Source organism: Dama dama, chromosome 9, assembly GCF_033118175.1.
Source record: "Dama dama isolate Ldn47 chromosome 9, ASM3311817v1, whole genome shotgun sequence".
In the NCBI taxonomy this organism is placed as follows: Eukaryota; Metazoa; Chordata; class Mammalia; order Artiodactyla; family Cervidae; genus Dama; species Dama dama.
Window position 1 is genome coordinate 65,167,604 of NC_083689.1, and position 26,495 is coordinate 65,194,098.

General features: G+C 36.5%; 1 protein-coding gene across 2 annotated transcripts in view; it reads left to right on the plus strand.

Annotated features, from left to right (window-relative positions):
- The window catches only part of G3BP1 (G3BP stress granule assembly factor 1), a 28,210-nt gene extending 2,204 nt beyond the window's left edge, over positions 1 to 26,006 (plus strand). For both annotated transcript variants that reach the window (XM_061151784.1, XM_061151785.1), the window contains exons 2-12: positions 9,933 to 10,045; positions 12,360 to 12,441; positions 12,898 to 13,071; positions 16,121 to 16,211; positions 17,006 to 17,099; positions 18,086 to 18,287; positions 19,538 to 19,639; positions 20,139 to 20,250; positions 20,491 to 20,619; positions 21,387 to 21,496; positions 24,517 to 26,006. In XM_061151784.1, the coding sequence (XP_061007767.1) occupies positions 9,951 to 10,045; positions 12,360 to 12,441; positions 12,898 to 13,071; positions 16,121 to 16,211; positions 17,006 to 17,099; positions 18,086 to 18,287; positions 19,538 to 19,639; positions 20,139 to 20,250; positions 20,491 to 20,619; positions 21,387 to 21,496; positions 24,517 to 24,723 (1,398 nt within the window). In that variant the 5' untranslated portion in view covers positions 9,933 to 9,950 and the 3' untranslated portion in view covers positions 24,724 to 26,006. The remainder of the gene's footprint in view (positions 1 to 9,932; positions 10,046 to 12,359; positions 12,442 to 12,897; positions 13,072 to 16,120; positions 16,212 to 17,005; positions 17,100 to 18,085; positions 18,288 to 19,537; positions 19,640 to 20,138; positions 20,251 to 20,490; positions 20,620 to 21,386; positions 21,497 to 24,516) is intronic.
- Positions 26,007 to 26,495: the final 489 nt, after the last annotated feature.

Here is a 26,495-nt window from a genome sequence, read left to right on the forward strand (position 1 = left end):
GAACACGTGATTCACATCTTTATAAGTAAATTAAAAAGCTTTGAAACACTTTTGTGTTTCCATTTACCCAGTAATTTCCTTATTTCTTAACCGAAAGTAGCAGTAAAGACAGGATCAAAATATCTTATGAATAGGCTCCTAACCTTTGTTGGTGTTTTTGTGAATGGCAGATAGCTTGGAGTAGAACATTGTTTGCTTTGAAACTTGCCTTCTTTTTTTTTAAAATTTATATATTAAAAAAAAATTTGCCTGTACTGGGTCTTGGTTGAGGCATGTGGGATCTAGTTCCCTGACCAGGTAGTCAACCTGGGCCCCCTGCATTGGGATCTCGGAGTCCTAGCCACTGGACCACCAGGGAAGTTCCAGAACCTGCCTTCTTGTAACCATTACAGTTACCTGCATTTAGATACCAGTTAACTAGTAACATTTTAAGTTATCAAATGTTGAAACACTAATAACCAACATTGAAACTGCTAATTTGAGTCCACTAATTGTTACTTGAGGTAAATATCAGAATGAAAGTTTGTGCATTAAATGAGGGAAATTTTTGCTAGTTTCCTCTTTAGATATTTTAAAAAATTTCTTGACTTCAGACAAATGGGTTCCAGTTGGGTAGGAATATGAAAATGTATTTCACAGATTGGTAGCCTGGTTGATGACTTGTGCTTTCATTTATCTGGAGCAAATTAATTGAAGCAAATTGTGATAATATCAGACTTGTCTGCCTTCCAGTCTCCCATCCAAACTAGAGATTACTTTTGTTGTTAAATCCTTTGAGTGTAAGCTTTTGTACCTCTTCTAAGTGGTAGAAAAGTAGGTAGTTCTTTGTTCTTTTTAACTCAAGTTTGCTGTTCTCAGCTGACAGTCTGTTAAGGGAGCATTAGATTTGATGTTTCTTGGTGACCTACTTCGCAGCAGGTTTTGGTAATTTACATTTTTAATAATTTGTTTTAGTACTTTGCCTAGAAAGCAAAGGGCAGAGGTTAGTTTTAAATTTTTATAGGTTTGTGAACTGATATATACTTAAGATGGATGGGACAGTGTTAAAAGATGAAATTTGGTATAAAGCCTGCTTGTGTGACCTAAACCTATTTTTCTTTTTGCCAGTTTATAACATTACTCACTTGATATCTCAACATTTTGCAGCTAGATTTGTTTTTTAAAATATTTCAAAATTCAAGTATGCATTGTGTATTCATTTAATTGTGCTTTGAGACTGCCTTGGCAAGGTTTTTTCTGATTTTAAAAAGGAAGATGATTGTTAAAGTAGGAAGGTAAGAAAAGCTTTTTTTCCCCACCTCTGGCTAGTCAGTTTTTAACAGCTATAGGACATTTAGTACAATACTGTCCTTCCAGCCATGGAGTTATTGAGGTTCAGCAACTGTAGTCACTTGTAGTTGGTGATCACTCTGTGGAGAACAACTGCATTTATGTTTTTAAATCTCAAAAATCAGCATTCTGTTTATTTTTTTAGTATCCTTAGTCATGCTATCTGGCTTTGGGAAATCTTAATTGCAAACCTAATGATTAGGTGAAGAGGGTGAAGAGTTAGGAAAAATTTGCACATGAAGAGTGGGAAGAGGGAGCTTTACAAAGCAGAAAGTAATTAAAAGTTCTCTTGAAGACTGTGGCCTTTGTAAATAAAATCAAGGCTTTAGATGACATCAAGTGATAGATTTCCACTTCTGACCACTGGCCAGTCTCTAATGTCATATTGCTTAGCTGTTTAGCCTGTGTGATGTATTTCAGATAATAAAAAGCAAATACTAGAGATGGTTCATAGAAAAACTGGCTTCTGCATGGGACACACTTTGACTTGGTAGGAATGTCATCCTTAAGTGGCTCTGTGGCAGCATCATTGCTAATTTGTATAACCCTTTATGTATTTTTGAAGTTCTTTCACACATTTTAGGTGTTCTCATGTTTTTGCTTATAACATAGAGCGCTGTAAGCCAAGTAATTGTCTTAAACTATTTTGTAAAGCTTGTGGTGTACCTAGTAGATATGTGCTACATATATTTCCTTATTCAAAAAATTTTCAAGGTTTTAGAATCTTGGAAGGCATCAGTGGCATCTGCCTTTCTAGGTTTTTGTTTTTAACTTGCCTCAAGTATACCCCATGTGTATCAACTATCTTAAGCTTACTCCTGGCATACATCCACCTATACCTTATGAGATCTAAAGCATAGGAAATTCATGTTTAAGGAATTTCATAGATGAAATATTATAAAAGTATTTTTTCATCTTAGGCCAGATTTTTGCTTAATTGTAAATCTAGTTGACTGGGTTTTATTGCTGAATTGGGGGAGGGATATTAAAAACCAAGAAAAGTTAGTGAATTAAGTTTCCCAATTCTTAAGTTATTTTCTCTTGGGGAAACTTGTTTTTGAGGGAATTTTAGATTTACAGGAGAGTTGCAATGCAGACATGTCTTGTATACCCTTCACTCATCTTGCTTTTTAACATCATACCTAATCGTGCTGCATTTATCGAAAGTAAGAAATTGACATTGATAAAGTCCTGTTAACTAAAGGACTGACCTTATTTGTATTTCCTTAGTTTTTCTACTCATGTCCTTTTTTCTGTTTCAGAATCCAGTCCAAGATACCACATTGCAGTTAGTCCTCCAGTCTCCTTGGTTTTGCTCCTCTGATCTGTGCCAGTGTGTTATATTTTCTTTATGTTTAATGACCTTGACACTTGATCTCCATTTGAGTGTACTTGGAGTTGGGTAGACTAAGGTTATAGATTTTGGGGGAAATACCACAGAGGTGATTTAGCCCTCTCACCACGCCCTGGGGCACATAATATCATTGCTGGTTGACTTTAACCTTGATCACTTGATAATGTGGTGGCTACCAGGTAGTATTTCTTTCCTTTGCATTATTTTCATTAGAAGCTAGTCGCTAAGGAGGGAGAGCCTTAGAATTTTCGAACATGTATTAAAGCTACCACTGTAGGTAACTGAACATTTTGGGGGGAAAGCACTTGGAAATTAAGTAGATACTCTGTTTCTCTAGTTTCCCTTCTAAATTTTTTCATTTATTAGTAGATGTTGCCTGCAGCTCTTGAGGTGTTCTCATGGTGATTCTGTATTTCCCTTGTGTTTTCTACATTTAAAATTCTTTTGTAAGAAAGGTGTCTTTTCTCATTTTAAAAAATTACTTATTTGGCTGTGCAGGGTCTTTACACAGGATCTGTAGTTGTGGCTCTGTGAACTCTTCATTACAGCATGTGGGATCTAGTTCTTTTAAGAACTTCATTTTCCCATTTTTTAAACACTTTACCCATTAATTTTTAGATTTTTAGTTATTCTTTGGGGTTGTAATCCAGTGTTATTCTACCTTATTTTTGCTCTTCGACTTATTACTTTATTGCTTCAGTTGTTCTAGTTTTGACTTCTGTCCTTTTGATGTTAGCCTATTTTTTTTTTTAAAGCATTTCCTTTATCAGGTACTTCAGACTCACCTTGTATTTTTGCCTGTCCCATTTCTCCAAGGAGTTGTCAGGAAGAACTTTGAAGGCGGGTAACAGGTGGTAAATGTGAGGAGTTTGGAAAATAGCTTGAACAGTAGTAGGTTCAGTAATGGTTATGCTGCTCTTGCTGTGAGCTAGAGCAGCTTGGTTTCTGCAGTAGTTTCTCTTGTTCCTGGAAAGCATTTTTATTTCTTATAGTTAAGGCAGATTTCACGTGTTTGAATACATAGTACAGCCTTGCAGCAGACTTTACAACAGTTTAGTACACTTACGTTAGTAGACAGAAACCCTCACTTTATTTGTCCTTAGTGTTTTTGATAGTTATTACAATAGAGTAAAAGAATCCCTTAAATGTCTCTGTCTCAGAATTGACAGTTAACATTTTGCATCACTCTTTTAAATTTGCTTATTTTCCTGTATAGGTTCCCATTTTGCTCTCTTCTTGTGAGACAAGCTTTTGTCTTTCCAAGCTGTTACATTAGTGAGTTAAAAAATAGCTTTATTGAGGTATGATTGACATACAATAAACTGCACATACTTCAAGTGTAGAATCTGATACCTTTTGGCATTATTTATATCCATGAAACCATCACCACAGTCAAGACCGCAGTGAAAATAGCGATCATCCCCCAAAGTTGATTATGATCCTTTGCATTCTCTCTTGTCCACTCCCCCTCCTCCTCTGCCCCCAGGGATCTCTTACCTGCTTTCTGTCACTGAAGATCAGTTTATACTTTCTAGAATTATTATATGGAATCATACAATATGTGTTTTTTTTTTTAAATTGCTGACTAGTATTGACTGTCCTGTTCTCTAAGTATATCACAATTTGTTTATCCATTCACCTGCTGGTGGAAATTGGTTTGTTTCTAGCTTTTGGCTGTTAAAAACAGAACTTCTTAAGAAACTGCCTAACTTTCCAAAGTGGTTGTGCTGTTTGACATTCCTGCCAGCAGTGTTTGAGTGCTCCTTTTCCTCCATATCCTGGCCGGCACTGCATGCTACTGCTGCTGCTAAATCGCTTCAGTTGTGTCCAACTCTGTGTGACCGTGTAGACGGCAGCCCACCAGGCTCCTCTGTCCCTGGGATCCTCCAGGCAAGAACACTGGAGTGGGTTGCCATTTCCTTTTCTGCAACACTGTATACTCAGCCTTTGAAGTTGTCACTCTGACAGATGTGTCAGTGGTACTTTCCTGTGGTTTTATTTTGCATTTCTTTAATTACTGATGGTATTGATGTTCAGTATTTTTCATAATTTCTTTGATGAATTGTCTCTAGGTCTTACACTAATTTTTTATGGGGTTATTCAGTTTTCAGAGTTCTTTATATATTCTGGATACAAGTTGCTTTCCAGATATTAACTGCAAGCCTTTGCCTTTTCATTCCCTTGATAGTCTCTCGTGCAAAGTGAAAACTTTTTTGGCCACATCACCCAGTGTACGAAATCCTAGTTTCCTGACCAGGGATCAGACCTGCACCCCCTGCATTGGAAGCAGTGAGTCTTAACCACTGGACCTCCAGAGAAGTCCCTGAAAGGTTTTAATTTTGATGGGAGTTCACATTATCAATCTGTCTGATTATAGAATACATTTTTGTTATATCCAAAAATGACCCAAGGTCATTAAGATTCTTTTTAGAAGTTTTATAGTTTTAGGTTTCATCTAAAACTATTAAGTTAAATTTTAATATACTGTGAGGCTTGAATTGAGGTTCTCTGTGTATATGGATATGCAGTTGTTTCAGCACCATTTGTTGAAAAGAATACCCTTTTTCTACTGAATTGTCTGCCCTTTTGGAAATCAGTTATCTATTTATGTGTGAGTATATTTCTTTATTCTGTTTGGTGGATCTATTTGTCTATTTTTACATCCAGACTATTTTAAAAATATATTTACCTGTTATCTGAACAATATACTGTTTTACATATACTGAATACACTTAAACATTTCAGGGCTATCATATAAGTACATATTTGGCAAGTGACTGTGTTTCTGAGATCTAGTTCATACTGACTTTATATGACTGCTATAAATAGGGTGAATTTATATCATAGTTTCCCAGGAATTCTCAAATTCACTCCAGTTAAACTGGTGTAGTTATCAATTGTATCATTTTTTAATCTTTTAAGTGCCTATGTGACTATCTTGGGGCTTCCCAGAATCTGCCTTCCAGTGCAGGAGGCACAGGTTGGATCCCTGGATTGGGAACATCCCCTGGAGTAGGAAATGGCAACCCACTCCAGTATTCTTGCCAGGAAAATCCCGTGCATAGAGGAGCCTGGCAGGCTGTAGTCCATGGATACAGTCCATGGGGTGGCAAAGAGTTGGGCATGACTGAGCCACTGAGCAAAAATATACATGATGCTTTGTTTATATTTTTTAAAGAGTAGAAACTTTTATATGTAACATAGTGTAAACATACAAAAATTATTTTATCTTCACGATGCATGTTTTAAAAGTTAAGATACTAAGACATGCACTTGATTTGGTTTTATAGTTTAATTGGACCAGTTACAATCTGTGGGCATACAGGCGAGTCTTCCTATGTGGCATTCATGAGTGGAACACTGTTGTCATCAAGTTAACCTAGAAGTTCAATGAAATATAGTTTTATATTAGGTGCTTGGGTTTTTGTAGTCCAAGGGTACTCTGGACAGAAATTCTTATTCTTGCAGGAGATAATCCTGTTTTTATTTTGCTAGCAAAATGGTTAAGGAAATAGTCTTCTGGGTGACAGAAAATGGTGGAATGTAGAAATGTTTTCTTTTGTTACAGTTAATAGTTACAATATCATTAAATTGTAACATATATATTGTAACAGTTAATATTAAGTGCTTACTACCAAACACTAAGTTCCTGCAGTTATGACTAATTTTAGAGATGAAAGAACTGAGGGGCATTAGAGAAATTGTTAACTAGCTCAGGAATACAGTAGTGGAGGGTGTTAAAATTTTGCCTTGGGAGAACTGGTCAAAGAAAATATGAGGGTTTCCTTTTGCTGCATCTGAAGTACTCATTCACTGTTCTAAAATAGAGCACTCCGTTTCAAAGTTCACTTGTTATATCTTACTGGTCCTAGATTTATCAGTTCAGTTTGAGCTGGTAAACTGAAGGTATTATTTTCTATTTTTGCTTCTTTAAGTATTTCTAAGTGGTCACGTTTTCCTTTACTTCTTTAGAGCAAGAACTGTTCTGTAATTCCCTTTTCTCTAACTTGGGACCTTAAAGTATTTCTTGAAAAAGTAAGAGAAAATATAATTTTTAAAATATGTTTTTCTTGTCCCCATGCCCCTTTTGGCATATTATGACAGTCACAACATTACAAAGTTGTATATAAAATTAGTGGAATGTAAACTTGAATGGAAGTGAGTGATTTCTTCCCTTTCCCTTTATTTCACCCTTTATGAACCAGGGTGAGAACTTTATTCTCAGGAGGTATGATGTTAACATATTCCTCATAGCTTCTGGTTTATGTTTGGACCAGAAATGAAGATGGAGATTTCAGAGAGCTAATTTACCAAATTTCTGATGAGAATTGATTGAGTCTCATATAGACTAAATCTTTTGGGTTCAAATGCCAAAGTTTTCTTTTTAGTTGGGCTGGGTCTTCTTGCTGCATGTGAGCTTTCTCTAGTTGCAGTGGTTTTTCTTGTTGGGGAGCACAGGCACTAGTGCATGCAGGCTCAGTAGTTGTTGCTCGCAGTCTCTGGAGCGTGGGACCAGTACTCGGGCCTCACGGGCTTAGTTGCTCCTCAAGATGTGGAATCTCCCTGGATCAGGGATCGACCCTGCATCCCCCATATTGGCAGGCAGATTCTTAGCCTCTTTACCACCAGGGAAGTCCTACAGTTTGTTTTTTTACTGGAAATGCTGATATTATTCACAAAACTTACAGAATATGGTCTTAGATTACTGAAGAACTTCCCCAAACATTTTGTAGTCAACTGGTGCTGTTGGGTGTTCAGTATTGTTAATTACTCTAAAACAGTTTATCATGTCAAGATTTTTTTTTTATGTGAAAGCATTTTTATTTAAATTTTTGATGCATAATTTACAGACCACAAAATTATAGAATTTAAAGGTTCAATTTGAAAAGTTTTTTAGTTTTATACAATAAGTCATCACTCAAATGTGAGTCCTCTCACCCCAGGCAGTTCCCCTCAGGTCCTTCCCAGTCTGTTCCCTCTCAGACAACTTAAATTTTTTTTTTTCCCTAAGCACCTTTGCTTAGTTTTCTCTTTGGCCTTTTCTTAATCATTGGGAAAAAAAATATGTACCTGCTGTCATAATCTGAATTCTGGAAAACCTTGACAGTTCAGCCTGACAAATGAATGATCAAAAATCTGCTTTGCTTGTTTAAAATTCTAACAACAACAACAAAAAAAGATAAACCTCTTTTGTGATGAAAATGATGAAAGAAAGAAAGCTTTTTATTCCTGAGTGTGTCAGAAACAGTTTTGGAGCTAGAAAGTTATATAAGAAATGGTCCCTTAAGAAACTTAACTCTTAAAGGAAGCTTGCAGCCTTCTTGCAAGTGTTCTTTTTATCTGACCATGACTTAGGTAGAATTCTTGAAGCCATTGGCTATTTTAAGAATCAGTCCCTTTTTTTTTAAAGCAGTTTGATAGTTTCTTATCACCAAAAAACTGTGTGTATTCTGTTACTTTTTTTTCTCAATTATTGAGATACAATTACTTTTCAGATACTGTTTTTTCCCCTTTTTTCCTCAATTGTTGAGATACAATTGACAGAAGTATTATTTTAAGTACTGCTACCATTTCCCTTGAGCTGATTGGTTGATATTTATTATAGATAGGCTTAAAGGAGAGACTTGAGCTGGAGTTTCCAATTTAATGGAACCATATAGTGCTTGTAGTGTGAATATAATCCTTGGGAGTCTGCAAGGCTATATGAGGTAATCCTAAAATAAAGTGTCATCTATTTGAAACATTTAAAAATGCTAATTGAGACCCTAGTTTGCAAGATACTCAATTCTATAAGCTGTCAAACTAATAAGAAACTTGGTGAATAATACCGATTTTTATGAGAAGCTGCAGAATTATAACAAAGGAAAAAAAATCACAAATGAAGTAAAGATCAATTTGCTATATAACTATCAGTATGTTACCCTTTCTTGGCTTTATGGAGTGACCTGAGATAAAACATTGATGATAATGGTGTAATCAAGCTGATAGGCTTGTTTTGTTTTAATTTGAATTATCTAGATAATCTCAAAGGGAAAGGAGAAGTTGTAGATGTGGTCTGTAAGTTTTTCTTAACCTTTGATATTGTAACCTGGAGTATTTTCATCATTTTGCATGAGAAGATTGAATGTGGTAAGCAGTATTTGATAAAGTATTATTTAGAAATTTTAATGAAACTACTTAGTGTCAAAGGATACAATTAGATTGATGTTACTAGTGTAGTTTCTTAGAGTTTGGTGAAACAAGTAATAAATGGTACAGGTAATTTAAGAATAATGCAGTCATGGACTAGTGAAGGATAAACATATCTACATCCTGCTTGTGCAAGAATCAAACTCAATCCATTTTGCCCATTCTTTAAGAAAATTGTAATGCAATTTCTCATTTCGTCTTTATGCTATAGTTAATTTTACATACCTCTCTTTGCCTTTATGTTTATAAAGTTCAGGGTGATTTTATCTCCTCAAATGAAAAACTGGGTGATCTCATGCCAAATACTTTTTTGAAAGGGTTTTTAAAAGTAGTAAGTGACAGTGTTTGAAAACTTACTATGTGCCAGGTGCCTTTTTAAATATTCCAGCACACTCACTTTAAGTCTTAATTTTGAGATGGCAGGCATTATTTTGTTGAATAAAAACATCTTGCTTGTTACTTTTTGCCTGTTTTCATTTTTTGATCTTGTTATAAAATAAACTAAGCAATTTAGAATTTTTTTAAGGTAGTAAAAATTTCTGATTTAGTTTAACTAAAAATGTGATATTGTGTATCTGTATTGTCAAAGCTGTATTGTCGCACTTGAACCTAATACTGCCACGGTAATATGTTGTAATATTACAGGTGGAACACTGCCCCCTCCCCCCCCCCCCCGCCCCCCCCAAGTGGAACCCTCTTAATTGAGTTAACTAGCTTGGGAAAGTTGGAATGCATGTTGAAAATATGTACCTTTGATGTTGTTATGTTCAGTTTATAAAAATTGAATACTGGGAATAATGAGTTAATTCTTCATAGGATTTTTTTCCCCCATAGCATTTGTCTGATTACAGTAAATTTGAATGTATAAAATCTCACTGGTCTGTGTGGGTTTGCTTTGTTTATAATGTTTCTTCCTTTTAAAACCCAAGAATTGCTGAAGTGATCTTTTTGGTCTGTGAGTCAGTCTCAGCTAAATGATTCAGTCTTCTCCCCTGCTCCTTTCTCCCCTTATACTTGATCTATCAGGTAGAAAATAATTTATTTTATTTTTTTTTTCCAGGTTGAATTGACCAAAGCAATGGTTATGGAGAAGCCTAGTCCCCTGCTGGTCGGGCGGGAATTTGTGAGACAGTATTACACACTGTTGAACCAGGCCCCAGACATGCTACACAGGTAAAATTTTTTTTTCCCTGAGTATCACCTAATGCTGTGTTTTAGTATGTGAGTATTTAAGATGCTTTTATTCCCTCAAGAGGGAGGAAACATATGTATACCTATGGCTGATTCATATTGATAAATTGCAGAAACCAACACAATATTGTAGTTAACCTTCAGTTGAAAATAAAAAAAAAAAAGATTCTCTGATTCCTTGTGTGCTGTCTAGGGTTGTTGCATAAAAATGCTTTGTAACTACCAAAAAGTGATGGGTATTCAAATTATATAATAGTAGAATATGTAAATATTTGAAAACTGGACAGAGTTTCCTATACATTATCAGAAAAATAATGCTTGAAATATAAATGTATATTTGTACTTTTGATTTTCTTTTTTTTTTGCTTGTTTTTCTCTTTTGGTGAACCATGAATTATTTAGTTATGAATGTATTGAAGATACAAGACTGTTCCCTGTTCTGACATATTTCTGTTAATATGCTTTAAAAAAATAAGGATGTATGTTTTTTGTGGAAATGATTTGTTTGTTGTAAATTAAAACATGTATGAAATAAACATGGGAGTCTTTAGAAAAACAATGCTAATTTTTCTGTGTAGATGCAAATATTATTATGCTGTGTTTTAGCTTGATAATGTTATCTTACAAGGATAGTACATGTATCATACTAATTTTAATACCCATAGAATTTTTATTTTCTAAAAAATTGTTATGTTACTCCACTAATGATGAATATATAAGTTGTTTCCGATATTTCCTCCTATAAACAATGCCGCATTATAGAAAACTCTTATTTATGTGGAATTATTAGAATACTTTTTAGAAATTTTAAAATGTATGTGTATTTGTTGGAACAGAACTATTTTTTCTCCTATACGTATACTTTGTTGATCTTTGAAGAAAAAAAAGAAGCTCTTAGTGTAAGGCCTTGTGGAATAATTAACTTCATTTCACAGGTAAAGACACCAAGGGCTTAAAAATTTGCTGGTATTCACAGGACTATTGAGTGATAGAATAAGTCTTTAAACCATAAATATCCCCCCTTTTGTTATTTTTTGGTCAATTGTATTCTTTCCTTTTAGTAGTTAGATACATTTAGAATTTAAAATGGAGTAGGAGTTGAAACAAACTAACCAAATATATTTCTTGTCACTGTTACTTATTGATTCTAACACAGGTATTTTTTCACACTTAATCTCTGAGATACATTTTAGATACAATGAAAAGTGGATTAGCCAGCAGTGAACTAAGTGGCTGGCTGATGTGGAGCCTTTTAGTAACTTTAAAAGTTGAAAGGTAGTTTGGGTATCCCTATGGACAGGGAGGCCTGCTGTGCTATGATTCATGGGATCGCAAAGAGTCGGACAGGACCGAGCAACTGAACTGAAGGGCCCAGATCTGTCTTTTGGAGAGCAGGGGGGAAACAATCAGGATAGAGAAAAATATGGGCTCATTTGTGAAAGATTGTTTGTCTGGAGTACAGGTGCCAAGAAATCCTAATAGTGATTATCCCCGAGTTAGGGCATTGCATGTGTGTGTGTTTGTGTTGGCAGGGTAGGGCAGAAGTTGTTGGCACCTTCCTAATTCACTATTGTTGTAATGAAAACAAAACAGTTGAAGAGATAGGTGAATTAAAGGTATGGAGAATTAAGTCTGAAGCTCCTAATGCATCAACAAAAATGGAACTTCTTAAACCCTTCTGCCTGAGTTACTGGGTTTTAATGGGAATTCATCACATGCATTCTCAGATAGGAGAAAAGGACTCTCCAAGACTAGAGAGAATAGCTGTTTATTCTTGTCCAGCTCTTGCAACCCCTTGGATTGTAGCCTACCAGGCTCCTCTGTCCATGGAATTCTCCAGCCAAGAATGCTAGAGTGGGTTGCCATTTCCTTCTCCAGGGGACCTTCCCCACTGAGGGATCGAACCTGAGTCTCCTGCATTGGCAGGTGGATTCTTTACCTCTGAGCCACCAGGGAAGTCCATAGATGTCCTTATCTATCTCAAGACTATGTCTCTTCTCCATGAGTGAAAACAGGAACTTGTGTGTTAAGTGGCCTTCCTGAGGTGCACTACAAGATCCCTTCCAACACCATCCTTTCCTGAGACCTGGAACTTTTGACTTGTAAAATTCCTTGGCCAAATTCATGCCCATTAAGCAAATGTTATGAATGTAGGGGGTGAATGCGTACAAAGATGAGAAAGAAAACACGTTCATGCCTCCAAGAATGTACTAATGAAGCAGATGGGTTCAAACATGAACAATAAATACCTGGTTTTAGGGTGCTTCAAGATGACAAGTATCTTTCTGTTTTACAGGTTTTATGGAAAGAACTCTTCTTATGTCCATGGGGGATTGGATTCAAATGGAAAGCCAGCAGATGCCGTCTATGGACAGAAAGTAAGCATAAGCATAATAACAAGCTTTATGTAGGATGTTGATCAGCTAGGAAATAACCAATAGAATTGAGGTGGATACATGCTTAATGTTTGTTGATATTTGAAAATCAAAATTGTCAACTGCTGTTTAGAAATTTAGATAGTCAGTTAACTACTTGATTTATCAGTCATTGAAAATTTTTTTGTTCATTTGGTTTGATATACTCTGAAGTTTTTTTATGTTTGAAGATAAATGGTTTTAGCGTGGAGATCACCTATTGTAAACGTTTTTAGGTATGTTAATTGAAGACAATTTTAAAAAGTCAGGGTGTCACTGGAAATATAGTATACTAAGACAAATTACAGTGAGGTCTCTGTAGTTTGTAATTCAGATGTACACAGATAAATGCTCTTTGTGTTAGAAAGTTTTTTTGTTATTCTTGGAGATTCTGCCTTATCTCTTGCCTTGATTCCTTAGGAAATCCATAGGAAAGTGATGTCACAAAACTTCACCAATTGCCACACTAAAATCCGCCATGTCGATGCTCATGCTACTCTGAATGATGGTGTGGTGGTCCAGGTGATGGGCTTGCTCTCTAATAACAACCAGGCTTTGAGGAGATTCATGCAGACCTTTGTCCTTGCTCCTGAGGTATGAAAAAAAAGATACAAAAATTCGTAGATGTCGTAAAAACTTAATGTTTGAAACTTTAAATTTACAGAAAAGTTGAAGAAATAGTACATTAGTAACTCCTACATGTTCTCTTACCCAGAGCCACATTTGCCCACACATTTATAATTGTTTTTTATATAGTTCTTTTTCTATATACCTGTCAGTTTTAATTCTAAACTGTTTGAAAAGTAAGTTGGAGACATTGTGGCTAGTCATCTTCAGATACTGAAGTGAACATTTCTTAAGAATGAGCATTTCACTTCTTAATCAAAGTCAGAAGGTATTTACGGGACTTTCTGGTGGTCCGGTCACTAAGACTTCCCCTCGCTTCCAGTGTAGGGAGCCCAAGTTTGATTCCTGAAGATCCCCTGGAGAAGGATGTGGCATCCCACTCCAGTATTCTTGCCTGGAGAATTCCATGGACAGAGGAGCCTGGCGGGCTGCAATCCATAGGGTCGAAAAGGCAGACACGACTGATCGACTAAGCAGCAGGGAACTAGATCCATGTGCCGCAGCTAAGACCTGGCACAGCCAAATAAATAAATACAATATTAAAAAAAAATATTTGTAATACAGTTATCCATCTATAGTCCATATTTAAATTTCAGTTACTGTTCCAGTAATACAAAGAATAGTATTTTTTTTCCCTTATCTAAGATTCAGCTCATTATGACACATTTTGTTTAGCTGTTATGTCTTTTTAGGCTCCTTTAATCTGCGGTAATTCATTAGTCTTTTGTTTATCAAGATGTAGACATTTTTAAAGAGGACAGTCAAGTTACAATGTAGAATGTGTCAGTTTAAATTGTCTGGTATTTCCTTATTAGTTTTAGGTTATATGTGTCTTTCAGCATTTGATATCATTTAGTCCTATTATTCGGAGAAGGCAATGGCACCCGACTCCAGTACTCTTGCCTGGAAAATCCCATGGACGAGGAGCCTGGTGGGCTGCAGTCCATGGGTTTGCAAAGAGTCAGACATGACTGAGCAACTTCACTTTCACTTTTCACTTTTATGCATTGGAGAAGGAAATGGCAACCCACTCCAGTGTTCTTGCCTGGAGAATCCCAGGGATGGGGTCGCACAGACACAACTGAAGTGACTTAGCAGTAGCAGTTAGCAGTCCTATTCTTAGTATTACTTAGTTAAGGTGATGGTTACCAGGTTGACATATAAAGTTAATGTTTTTGCTTTTCTCATCAGTATGTAAATTATGCGTGCTTCTTTTTTATTTATTTTATTTTTGGCTGCGCTGGGTCTTTGTTGCTTTCTCTACCTGGTGGCCTCCTGGGGCTACTCTATTACAGTGGCTTCTCTTGTGGAACACAGGCTCTTGGTGTGTGAGCTTCAGTAGTTGTGGCTCATGGGCTTAGTTGCTCCAAGGCTTGTGGAATCTCCCCAGACCTGCATTGGCCCGATGGGTTCTTATCCACTGTACCACCAGGGGATTGATTCCTTGTGGGCTTTTTTGAGACTGTGCATGTACTTACGTTCTTCATCAAACTTTTTAGGTATTAGTTTTAAGCATTCATTAATTCTTGCCAGAATCAACTGCTACTCTGATGGGTACAAATGATCATCTAAATTTTTTTTTTGTCTATTCGTTGGCATTCTCCTGTAAGTAACTTTACCTTTTCTCCTATCTATCATGGAATCTTTGTTTAATAGATTTAATAACTTTTATTGATTTCTAAAATGTTCCAGATCTGCTAAGTGTGAACCCTTTTGAGTGGGTCTGGTTTTTTTGTTTGATGGGGTTTTTTTGGGAACAGGGCACTTGATGGCACAGGAGGTTTCAGGATCACCTTGCATTTTCCCTGCTCCAGCCTCCACCCCAGTTCTGGAATCAGCTGTTTCTTCAAGGAGTCCTGGGTTTTTTTTTTTGTTTGTTTGTTTTTTTTTAGTTTTCATGTTATCATGAAAGGACCACAGGTTTATGTTGATTAAGTGCATTTGAAGTGTCTTCTCTTCTCGCCTGGTCCAGAATGAGCAAAGTTAGGAATCCTGTCTGATCTGTGTGAGCATGTGGAAGGGGCTCATGATGACTTGCTGGCTGAAAGTTTTCTATAGCATTATCCTTAAGATAATTTTCTGTTGAAGGACAGTGAATCTAAAATCCCTGTCATTTTACTGTTTGAATATAAAATAACTCAGTTTGTTTGAAAAATCATGTGAAGTCAGTTTAGTCATGATTTCTTGAAAAGGCTTAGATTATCTGTAGTGTTAAAATTGTTGATTGACTTAAATATGCAAGAAATCATGGGATATTAATAAGTATCATAATTTACTTATTATCTTTAAAGAGGAAGATTTCAATATTACCTAAGTATGATGGATTGTTTCATAAACTCTCATTTAATAATCAAAACTCTAGTATGAGTTAGTATCCCTCATTTTACAGGTGACAAAACAGTCTTAGAAATTGAATGACTAGTAAATGACGTAGTTAGATTTCAACATAAGTGTGTCTTATATCTAGGGTAGGCAAACCTTTTTAGCTATACCACATTTGAGTGCTTGTGTCAGTATTCATAGATACAGATTTAGGGGATTTTAAAATATGCAGTTGGTAATACGTATTTATTTTTCAAGAAATGATTTGAGATTTGGGCTTTGGCATCTTAAATAATTGGTCAATTTTTAGATATTCATCTGGTGGTATTTTAAGCACTCGGTATATATGAGTGCTTCTTAAGAAACATGTTAAGTCTTAAAATCTTGGAGATTTTAACCTATTTGAGGGTAGAGCAAGGATCTTTTCCACCTTGACTCTTAAAATTTGAGCCTGGATAATTTTGTTGTCAGGGCTATCCTGTGCAATGTAGGATGCTTAGCGACATCCCTGCCCTCCACTCAGTAACTGTCAGTTCTGCTCCCCAGTGGGAAAACTGTCTCCAGAAGTTGCCAAATGTCTCTTGGGATGGGCAATATCACCATTAGTTGAGAACTAATGGCCAGGGTAATTTGGTGTAGGGTAATTTGGAGTTTTAAAAGTCTGCTGATAAATGAAACTTTGTTGGCATTACAGGGCTCTGTTGCAAATAAGTTCTATGTTCACAACGATATCTTCAGATACCAAGATGAAGTCTTTGGTGGCTTTATCACTGAACCTCAGGAGGGTAAGTTACTTGTCTAAATTTTTTTTTTTTGGATGGCATCAGTTTGACTTGAAGAGAGTGTAAGTTTCTTGAATGGTTTTGTAATTCTCTGTATTTTTCATTAGTAACTTTTAATTGTTAAGATATAAGAAATCTTGGTGATTTTAACCTTGAGGCCAACCGCTTAAGTCTACGCCACTGGTACTGATGGGACACATCGAACTCCTAAGTTAGTAGACAAGTTATGGCAGCAGTAGTAGCATCTTGGTCACAGTTTGCGTAGGACTCTGCAGAAATTTAGATGGTACCTCCACTGCAGTGGAGTGTGTTACTAGAGTGGAACCCTAATTTAGGAATTGAAACCTTATAATGGTCAGCAAATACACCTGCCCATTGCTCTGGAGAGAGACTGTATTTTAGTGTTTTCTATATGACTGAGAACTCAGTACAAAGTACTTAGTATTTATTTAAGGCTGTAAAACAACAACCTTACAGATAAATACATTATGTACTGTTGTTCCCATTTAATAAACTAGGGCATAGGAGTCATTTGCCTGATGTCATATAGCTAGTTAGGTGGTAGAACCATTTGCTGGATTACCTCAGATTCCATACTTGTAATCCAGACATTAAAATAGCCTTAATTCTGTCCTTAAATCCTGTACCATGATTTTATCCAGTTGCCCTATTTTCTATATCTTTTTATGTGTATGTACTTATATCATTGCCTTTTTTTGTCATGATGAACATTGTGAAAATGAATATATTTGTGAATTAAGTGAACACAAAGATGTTAAATTTCTTTTCTCATTTAGAATCTGAAGAAGAAGTAGAGGAACCTGAAGAAAGACAGCAGACACCTGAGGTGGTACCTGATGATTCTGGAACTTTTTATGATCAAACTGTCAGGTAAGGAAAACTTTGTTCGTCTGTCCAGAGCTGCATGAAAATGAATTGTGTAGGCCTGTTTGCTGGAGGGCAGCCATAATGCTCAGAATTATCTCAGTGATAATTTCCCAGAAGAAAGGTTTTGCTTTTGGTGTTTAACATAAATATATAAAGCATGTTTAATATAGATTGCACTCTGATACCTACTTAAATAGTATCCATAAGTTGCTTTTTGTTCAGTTTTTTTCTTCACCATAAGTGGAAATGGATTTGGCATTTATCAAGTGTTAATACATAAAGGCATAGCATTAAGTGCTTTGAGAAAACTAGAAGGTGTGATAGGACTGACTTTACTCACCTGGGTTGCTGGTTGAAAATGAAGATTCGTTATCCTACCACAAGCCTACCAAATTAGAAGTTCAGGGGGAAAGCATATGCAGTTTTAAAAGACTGTTCCTATGACTTATGTGAAAGTTTAAAATCTACTTTGAATTACAGCTGATTTTTTTTTTTCCCCCTCCAAAATTCCTTATGTGTTTTTAGCATGAGAAAATGTTTTGGTTGTAAAAACCACATGACATTTTAACCATTTTCAAGTGTACTTTATAGTAGTGTGAAGTATATGCGCACAGTTGCACAACAGATATCTAGAACTTTTTATCTTACAAAATTGAAACCATACCTATTGAACAGCTCCCTTTTCCCTCTGCCCACCGCCTATTAGAGTTTTGTGGTATGTGATAGGTAAATTGTGATATATTGAGATTTTGAGAAACAATGGTTTAGTTCCTTTTGATATGCTTGATGCATTTACTTAATCAGAATCTAGCAAATCTGATTTGCTCATCAAGGGCTTTTCTGAAAAGTTCTCATGTTTTAATACTCAAATACATAATTTGTAGATATTTGTGGGGAGGAGGGAGCTATTTTTAGTTTCAGGTCTCTATAGGAATTTCTCGCTAAATCAATGGAAGCAGAATGATATTTCTCAAATTTTACTGTGAAAGCAATGACTTAGAAGAACATTTAGAAGAACCTGTTGCTGAACCAGAGCCTGAACCGGAACCAGAACCAGAGCAGGAACCTGTATCTGAAGTCCAGGAGGAAAAGTCTGAGCCAGTATTGGAAGAAACTGCTCCTGAGGATGTTCAGAAGAGTTCTTCTCCAGCACCAGCAGACATAGCCCAGACAGTGCAGGAGGACTTGAGAGTATGCAGCATGTCTTCAGTTTTATTCTGCTTCTTTCTGTTGTAAAAAATCTCTTTTCCTTTTTTGTTGCTAGGTTGACTTTTGTAGCTGCCTTTTTGTATTCCTTTGGGGAATTTCTTCCGTTATTGAGCCATACCTCAGATAAGATGCATATGCTTTATAAAGTCAAAAGTAGTTTTTTTTCCCTCCTCTAAGGAAATTTGAATACTTTCAGACAAGAAGTTTTGGGTGCTATCTTGTTGCCATATCAACAAACCCTCTTTTTAATATTACATTCAAATTGCATGTTACTATGTGCTTGTTGCACAAAAAAATGATAGTGAATCTTCAAAAAAATAACATGGCACAGCAGACTTTTCCTGCCCTTTTCTGTGAAATCTATTGAGGACAACTTTACAGTAGAAGTAGAAACAAATTGTAATATGTTCTAATTAAAATAACTGATTTCAAAAGTTTGAAGCTTTTCATTACCTCTCATGAGTCACACCAGGATGTTACTGGCTGAATTCACAGAACCTTTACAGCTGATGCTTTGTGAAGGAGTATGTTTTAGTGCTGTATTTATGCGGCCAGGGTTCTTAAATTGTTATTTGTCTAAGAGTTATTTCAAGTGGCTTGAAATTGTTCTGAGCATTATTCTATGTATGGGAACTCTTAGTAACATCCCTGGTTTGTAGTTTGCTGGTCTGTATAAAATAGGTGTGTGGCAGCTTGTAGGTGAGTAGTAAAGAGAAATGGTGACATGACTGTAGCTTGCAGGTGGAAAATTATGTTTACTGGAGTGAGAGTAGATGACAAGTTAGGTGGTTTAACTGTAGTAGTCCTGGAGAGAGGTAATGACATCCTGGATTAGGGTCATGGCAGTGAAGATGAAGTGATAAGAGGTAAATAAGATCTGGTGATTTTGGTACTGATTGAAATAATTCAAGAAAATTCTAAAGGTGGTATAATTGGATCATAGAGTGAGAAAATCAAAAGAGGAAGAGCTGGCTTTGGAGGGAGAATTTTCTTGGATTCACAAACTTGAAATTGAGTGGAAGTAGCTGCTCATATTTTGCTGATGCTTGATAAGTCCTAAGGAATTTTTAGTACTAAATTTTAAGTGATGGGGCAAAGGAATCTCAAGTTACTTATAAACTGTCTTGCCTCTTGAGAATGTGATGCATATATAATGTACAAGAAATCAAAAGCCTAGAACTTTTATATTGTTTTGCTAAGTATTATAACAACTTATGGTGTTGTTCCCTTAGACCTTTTCTTGGGCATCTGTGACCAGTAAGAACCTTCCACCCAGTGGAGCTGTTCCAGTTACTGGGATACCCCCACATGTTGTTAAAGTACCAGCTTCACAGGTGAGTTTATAATTAAATTTGCATATTAGGCAAATTTACTTATATTTTCACGTAATGTGAATTTACAGAAGTTTAATAGATAAGACAGGGTTCCCTGGTGGCGCAGTGATAAAGAATCTGCCTGCCAGTGCAGGAGACACAGGTTCGATCCCTGGGTCGGGAAGATACCCTGGAGAAGGGAATGGCCATCCACTCCAGTATTCTTGCCTGGAGAATTCCATGGACAGAGGAGCCTTGCAGGCTACAGTCCATGGGGTCTTGAAAGAGTCGGACACGACTTGGCAACTAAACAGCAACACATAAGGCAGAGGAGAAAGGGTACAAGGTGATTTTTAATGTGTTTTTATTTTTGTTTGGGGTTTTTGGAGGGGGCCGCGAGAGAACTCAAGAATTGTCATTTTCTAGTTTTAAACCTTATTGTTAGTTAGAACACTTAAAAAGGGAAAAAAAGGTAAGCTTGCTTTGTTTTTATGCCAAAGTTGATGCATACATTTTTCAGCCTCGCCCGGAGTCTAAGCCTGAATCTCAGATTCCACTTCAGAGGCCTCAGAGGGATCAGAGGGTGCGAGAACAGCGAATAAATGTTCCTCCCCAGAGGGGACCCAGACCAGGTGAGAGCTCAGAAGGGCTTCTCTACGCTGGGCATGTTGAGGATGAGAGCTTGTTTTGGGAGGGCAGTTGATATTTGTGGGTACTTAGATTTAAAAATACATTGCAAAAAAAAAAAAAAAAATACATTGCAAAGTGAATTGAATTATCTGTGTTTAGGGGTAGAGAGAAAACTGTTGAATGGTACAGTTACTGCAAGGTGTCTTCTTTCTCATTCCTTGCTGTTTTTGTTTCCTCTTCAGTCCGTGAGGCTGGTGAGCAAGGCGATGTGGAACCCCGAAGAATTGTGAGACACCCTGACAGTCACCAGCTCTTCATTGGCAACCTGCCTCATGAGGTGGACAAGTCAGAGCTTAAAGACTTTTTTCAAAGTAGGTTATTAAGTTTTTTTTTTTTCATCTTTTTTTAAGATTTAGCTTTAATTGGAAGATAATTGCTTTACATTGTTGGGTTGGTTTCTGCCATACAGCAATGTGAATCACCCCTAGTATACATATGTACCCTCCCTCTTGAACCGCCCTCCCACTCCATGTTGTTGAGTTTTAAACACTAGATTCATCTGCTATCCAATAGAAACAGAGATGAGCCACATATGTAATTTTAAGTTTTCTAGTAACACTTTATTTTTTATTTTTAAGATATATTTATTTATGTGACTGCACTGGGTCTTTGTTGCTGCACTTGGGCTTTGTCTAGTCGTGGTGCACGAGCTTCTTTGCAGTGGCTTGTCGGGGAGCACCAGCTCTAGGGTGCTCGGGCTTCAGTAGTTTTGGCATGCAGGCTTAGCTGCTCTGTGGCATGTGGGATCTTCCTGGACTAGGGATTAAACCCATGTCCCCTGCACTGACAGGCAGATTCTTAACCACTAGATCACCCTGTAGTTACACTTTAAAACTGGACAATTAAATTAGTATTTCACTTAACCCAGAGTGTCTAAGACATCATTTGAATATATATAAACATGAGATATTTTCCATGATCCTATTGGAAGTCTTTGAAATCCTCTGTGTGTGTTGGCCCTAGCCACAGTTCACATTCCCTATAGCCACGTGTGCCTAGTGGCTGTTGGTGGACAATGTGCATGTAATATTTTTAAAAAGTGTTCTAACTTATTTGAGAATCTGTGTTTCACTTGCAGATTATGGGAATGTGGTGGAACTGCGTATTAACAGTGGTGGGAAATTACCCAATTTTGGGTTCGTTGTGTTTGATGATTCTGAGCCTGTTCAGAAGGTGCTTAGCAACAGGGTAAGCAATTTTTATCTTTTTTTTTTTTTTTATCTTTATCTTAATGTATTCATCCATCCTTAAAACTGTCTTACATGTAAAGTGCAATTTATTCCAACCTGTCTCAGTAATATTTTTCATCATGTTTAACCATTGTTAAAAGAACTGCCTGGGAGCTTAGCAAAACAAAACTTATCATATAAATAGTTTTTGCCTAAGTTGTGTGATGGAGAGTGAAATAATTGTGGTTACCAGTACACTGAGATTTATGCAGTTCCTTTATTCGTTCTAAGAGATGAATGAAGCACTATGTTACTTTTAGCTAAGAACTTAGAATCAGTTTGTTTACCAGCTATACTTGCAGTTTTCCTGTGTAACTGTTTGGGGTATAACTACAAGGAGCGTCTCCTTTTGTTCTTTAACTTATCTGGGTTTGGAGTCAGTCTACCTTCTCCAATAATAGAGAAATTTGTAGAATTGGAGTCTTGTCTCTGTGTCCTTATAGAGTCCTTTCCTTCCCCCACAACTTTCATTAGCAAAAAAGCTCTGTAGTAGGAGTCGTTGTAGAGAAGAACAAAGATATAAATACTGTTAATTTACTGAGATGGATGTGGGAGTTTTAAGACCTCACTTTTTTTTCAATTGAGGTGAAATTCACATAACAAAATTAAACATTTTAAAGGGTACAATCCAGTGACATTTAATACACATTGTTGTGCAACCATTACCTGTCTAGTGGCAAAGTTTCATCAAGAGTAAATCTCTTACCCATTAAGCAGTCTCTCCCCATATCCTCTCTCCCCAACCCCTGGCAACCACTAGTCTATTTTGAGTCTCTGCCTGTTAAAGCTTACACATTTTATTAACCATGTTAGTTAGAAATGGTGCAGATCATTATTTCCCAGTAGTTCTCCAGAATGTCTGATGTTCTCCAGAATGTTAGTGGATATACTACAAAGTTTAATGTTGTGGTTATAAGTTAGCCTTCATCTGGAAATGTGCATTATCTATCAAACTGTTTGACCACTATTTTTGTGAAGCATTTCCTGCAAAACACTGAGAAATGTGGAGAAAATAATGGCTTATCTCACCCAGGACACAGGAATACTGAACCCAGAAATGTCCTGTAGGCTTTGCTGTAAATTCACCATTAAGCATGTGGTACTTCAGTGGTCACACTTTTTGGTGCAGCCTTGAATTTGTATTTTCTTCAGTGGTGTGGTAATCCCAGTGGGGCCAAACAAGGTCAGACCTGTTTGCTTCCCAGTTAATTATCCAAGAGGAGGACTTTGGTGTTTCATTGATGGCATGTGGGTGAGTCGTGGTATCTTTAGGCATAAGAATTGTTGAGGTAAAGTTCCTCAGAAAGGGGTGTATGTCTGCTACCTTTTTTCATTCAGATTGCTTCTGTCCTTTTGATACCTCCTTAGAGATGTCTTCTATAACTACCTTTTAAAATATCTGCAGTCATAACCTCTTATCTTTCAGGCTTAAAATACTTCTGTTTTTCTCATTGTATGTAGAACATTGCCAGAAATAGCACTTCATATTAATGTGTATGATTTATATAGTGTATATATAAAGTATGTATATAATGTTTGTAATATTGGATGTGTTAAGATATTTATATATGTACAAATATATGTTTAATCAGAATATAAAATGTAAATTAGAATCAGAGCCCAAAAGAGGCTTCCCTGCCCAGCCCCTGTGCAGGTTTCCTCACATGCACTTTCAGATCATGTCTGTGTACTTTGGGAGCTTCAAATGTAGCTTGCTTTAGGTGGCTCAGACAGTAAAGAAACTAACTGCCTGCAATGTGGAAGATCCAGGTTTGATCCCTGGGTCTGGAAGATCCCCTGGAGAAGGGAATGGCAACCCACTCCAGTGTTCTTCCCTGGAGAATTTCATGGACAGAGGAGCCTGGTGGGCTACAGTCTCTGGGCTTGCAAAGAGTCGGACATAACTGAGCAAGAATCGAGTTGGACATGACTGAGCAACTAACACTTACCCTCACCTCACTGTTTGGGTAGAAGTTTGCCTTATTCCCTTCAGCAGTTTTTTGTGTACAGAAATAGCTTGTAGAATATGCCTGGTGTCTGTCCATGCTGTGTAGTTGAGTGCTTCTACTTTCCTGTCAGGATGCCTGGGTTTACATTGCTCTTCTGTCACTCACTAGGCTTGTGACCTGTGCAGTACGCATTCTTTAACCTCCCTAGTACCAGCTTGTTGGTCTATATAAAATAGTTGTGATAATAACCCTTAAAGGGTTGTTGTGAAGATTAAAAGAGATAATAAAAGTGAAGAACACTTCTGCATAGTAAGTACTGTTAGGTATTTATTTTAAAAAAATACTTCCGTTAGAAAACCACAGAGTGCCAGCGAGGAACATAAATTGAGTTCATTGAAATCTTGAGTAACGCTTTGTTTACTGTAGTTCTTTTGGCAAAAAAGAAGACCCTATACTTTTTTCCCCTGTGCTAAGATCTGGTATTGTTATTTTAGTATTTTCCCAAATTCTGTTAAGGCAAATCGCATTTTCTTAAGGTTATATTGAAATGAAATTCATGGTTTTGAGATGTATGTGTGCTTTGCGTAAACATGTGCAGCAAAAAAAAGCAACATGTGCAGCAAAATCTTTCGACATTACATGATGATGGGATTTTGCTGTAAGTCTCCCAATCCCTGGAGAAGGTGGCAATTTTTATTTATATTCCACTTACATAATTCTATGAGAAGGTAAGGTTTACTTTAATAAGAGTTACTTGTACTGCTGTGCACAAGTGGACTTTTTAACTTTTGAACTAACTTGAATACCTGATCGCTTCATGTATCTGTTAATGGAAAAATTATATGTTCTGAGTTTGAGACAAAAAGTGAACTGTGAGAAGGTAGCTGATTTGTAAGCTGCTGGTTCTTTGTTTTGTTTTTCTTTTTTTAGCTTTCTTTTATCTTTGAGAGCTAGCTCATAAGCTTTTTTGCTACTCTTTTGAGAGTAGTTCGTAAGCCCTCTATAAATCTGTTCACCTTGATTCTTACAGCCCATCATGTTCAGAGGAGAGGTCCGTCTGAATGTGGAAGAAAAGAAGACTCGAGCTGCCCGTGAAGGGGACCGCCGAGATAACCGCCTGCGGGGACCTGGAGGTCCTCGAGGTGGGCTGGGTGGTGGTATGAGAGGCCCACCCCGTGGAGGCATGGTGCAGAAACCAGGATTTGGAGTGGGCAGGAGCATTGCTCCAAGGCAGTGAATTGCTCTTCACCAGTCTTCAGGCAGCAGTACAAACTAGCTCCCACAGAATGATGAATTTCTTCAGCCAACCTTGGTATCTTGGAATATGATCCTAGTCTATTATAAACTGCTTAAGTTTGTACAATTTTACTTTTTGTGTTAATGGTGTGTGCTCCTTCTCTCCCCTGCCTCCCACCTTTTAGTCCTTCACTTCCAATTTTGTGGAATGATATTTTAGGAAAAATGGATTTTTAAAGAAGAAAAAAAAAGACTGAATTTCTTTGCTTTATTTGCATATACAGACTGGATTTTTTTTTTTAACAGTTTCCCCAAAGGACTGTGTCTTGCTTCTTACTGACATTTGGTATGTTTCATTCATTGGACTATTTCTTACTTACTTTCTATGTGTTGCAAAAGCCTGTGAGAATTACAGGATTTGATAAACATTTTGAAGACCAGAGAAATCCAAATTGTTTTCTTCTTTGAGAGTCATGACTATCTTCTGGTGTGGAGAAATTACCATTGGAAAAATTGACAATTTTGATTCTCGTTGATGTGGTTAAAAACTGAATAAAAGGTGTTAGTAGAGTTTTCTTTTAAAATATCACAAAACAGTTTCAAAATCTACTGTTTTTGACATTGGAATTTAAATTGTGAGATAGGTTTAAATGTCTGGAATGCAACTGATAAGCTTTTCTTGAACTGTTAGATTTTTTTTGAAAGTAGAGTTTTTTTCATGTTTAATTTGTATTTGTAAAAAAAGAAAAAAGAACAAAAAAAATTTCCAAATCTAAGTAACACAAAACCAGAGCAAAACTGTTGTGCCTTCTATTTATCTTTGATTCCAGTCTTGGCAATTGTTTCAAGAAAATAATAAAAGAAAGACCCCTAGATTTGTTCTGTCAGGTTCAGAATATGTTGGGAATTATGACTTCCTTTTTTACCCTGTATGTCTTGTGTTCATTTGTTATGCCTTATCCTGAAATTGAGTCTCAAACTGGAATGCCTTTGAGTACAGATGCTTCTGTAGAGTCCTTTGACCTGAATAGTTTAGCATTTGTATTAAGTTTTATTTCAGTGTCTATTCAGAATCCTAATCATAGCCCATAAGAAAGAATGTGACATTAATATTGGACTTTGATGGTGTGCTTGAGTGTGTGCTAGTTTGTTTTTTTTTTTTTTTAATCATAGCCATATGGTAAATTTTCTGTTTTGTTATGGTTCCCTTTTACTGGTGGGCATGCAGTGGGTATTCTTGGAAATGGGCAATTTTTATTAAAACGTTTCTGGAAGATCTGGCAATATAGACTAATACTCGTTTTGCATAGTATGTGTTGAGTGCTGTGTGTGAGATGGGTGAAGGTTTTGTTTACACATTTGTGTAGCAAGCCTTTGTGTGATAACTTGTCACTACCAATTGAAGGGCAATGAGGTTGTCAACTTTAACTTATTTTTTTAACAGTGTTCATTTTTAAGACTATTGTTTGAGGCTAGTATATTAGTAGGAATAAGAATGTTTTGCTGTTACTGGGAAACTAGGTTTACTGAAGGGTGTAATCTTAAATTAAGTTTTTGATGTTATTAGTTGGTCCTTAGTACCTCAAATATTTGAAAATTGGCAACATCTCCTTCATAAACATATATAACAACATAAAAAAACTTACATAACTGAATCCGTGGCTGGTTTTTGGGTCAGTTTAAACAACTAGTTGGTAACCATTTGGCCCAGAATTAGAAGAAATTCAGCTTGTACTTTTGTAGCTTATATTAAGCTTATAGTAGAAAGAAGAA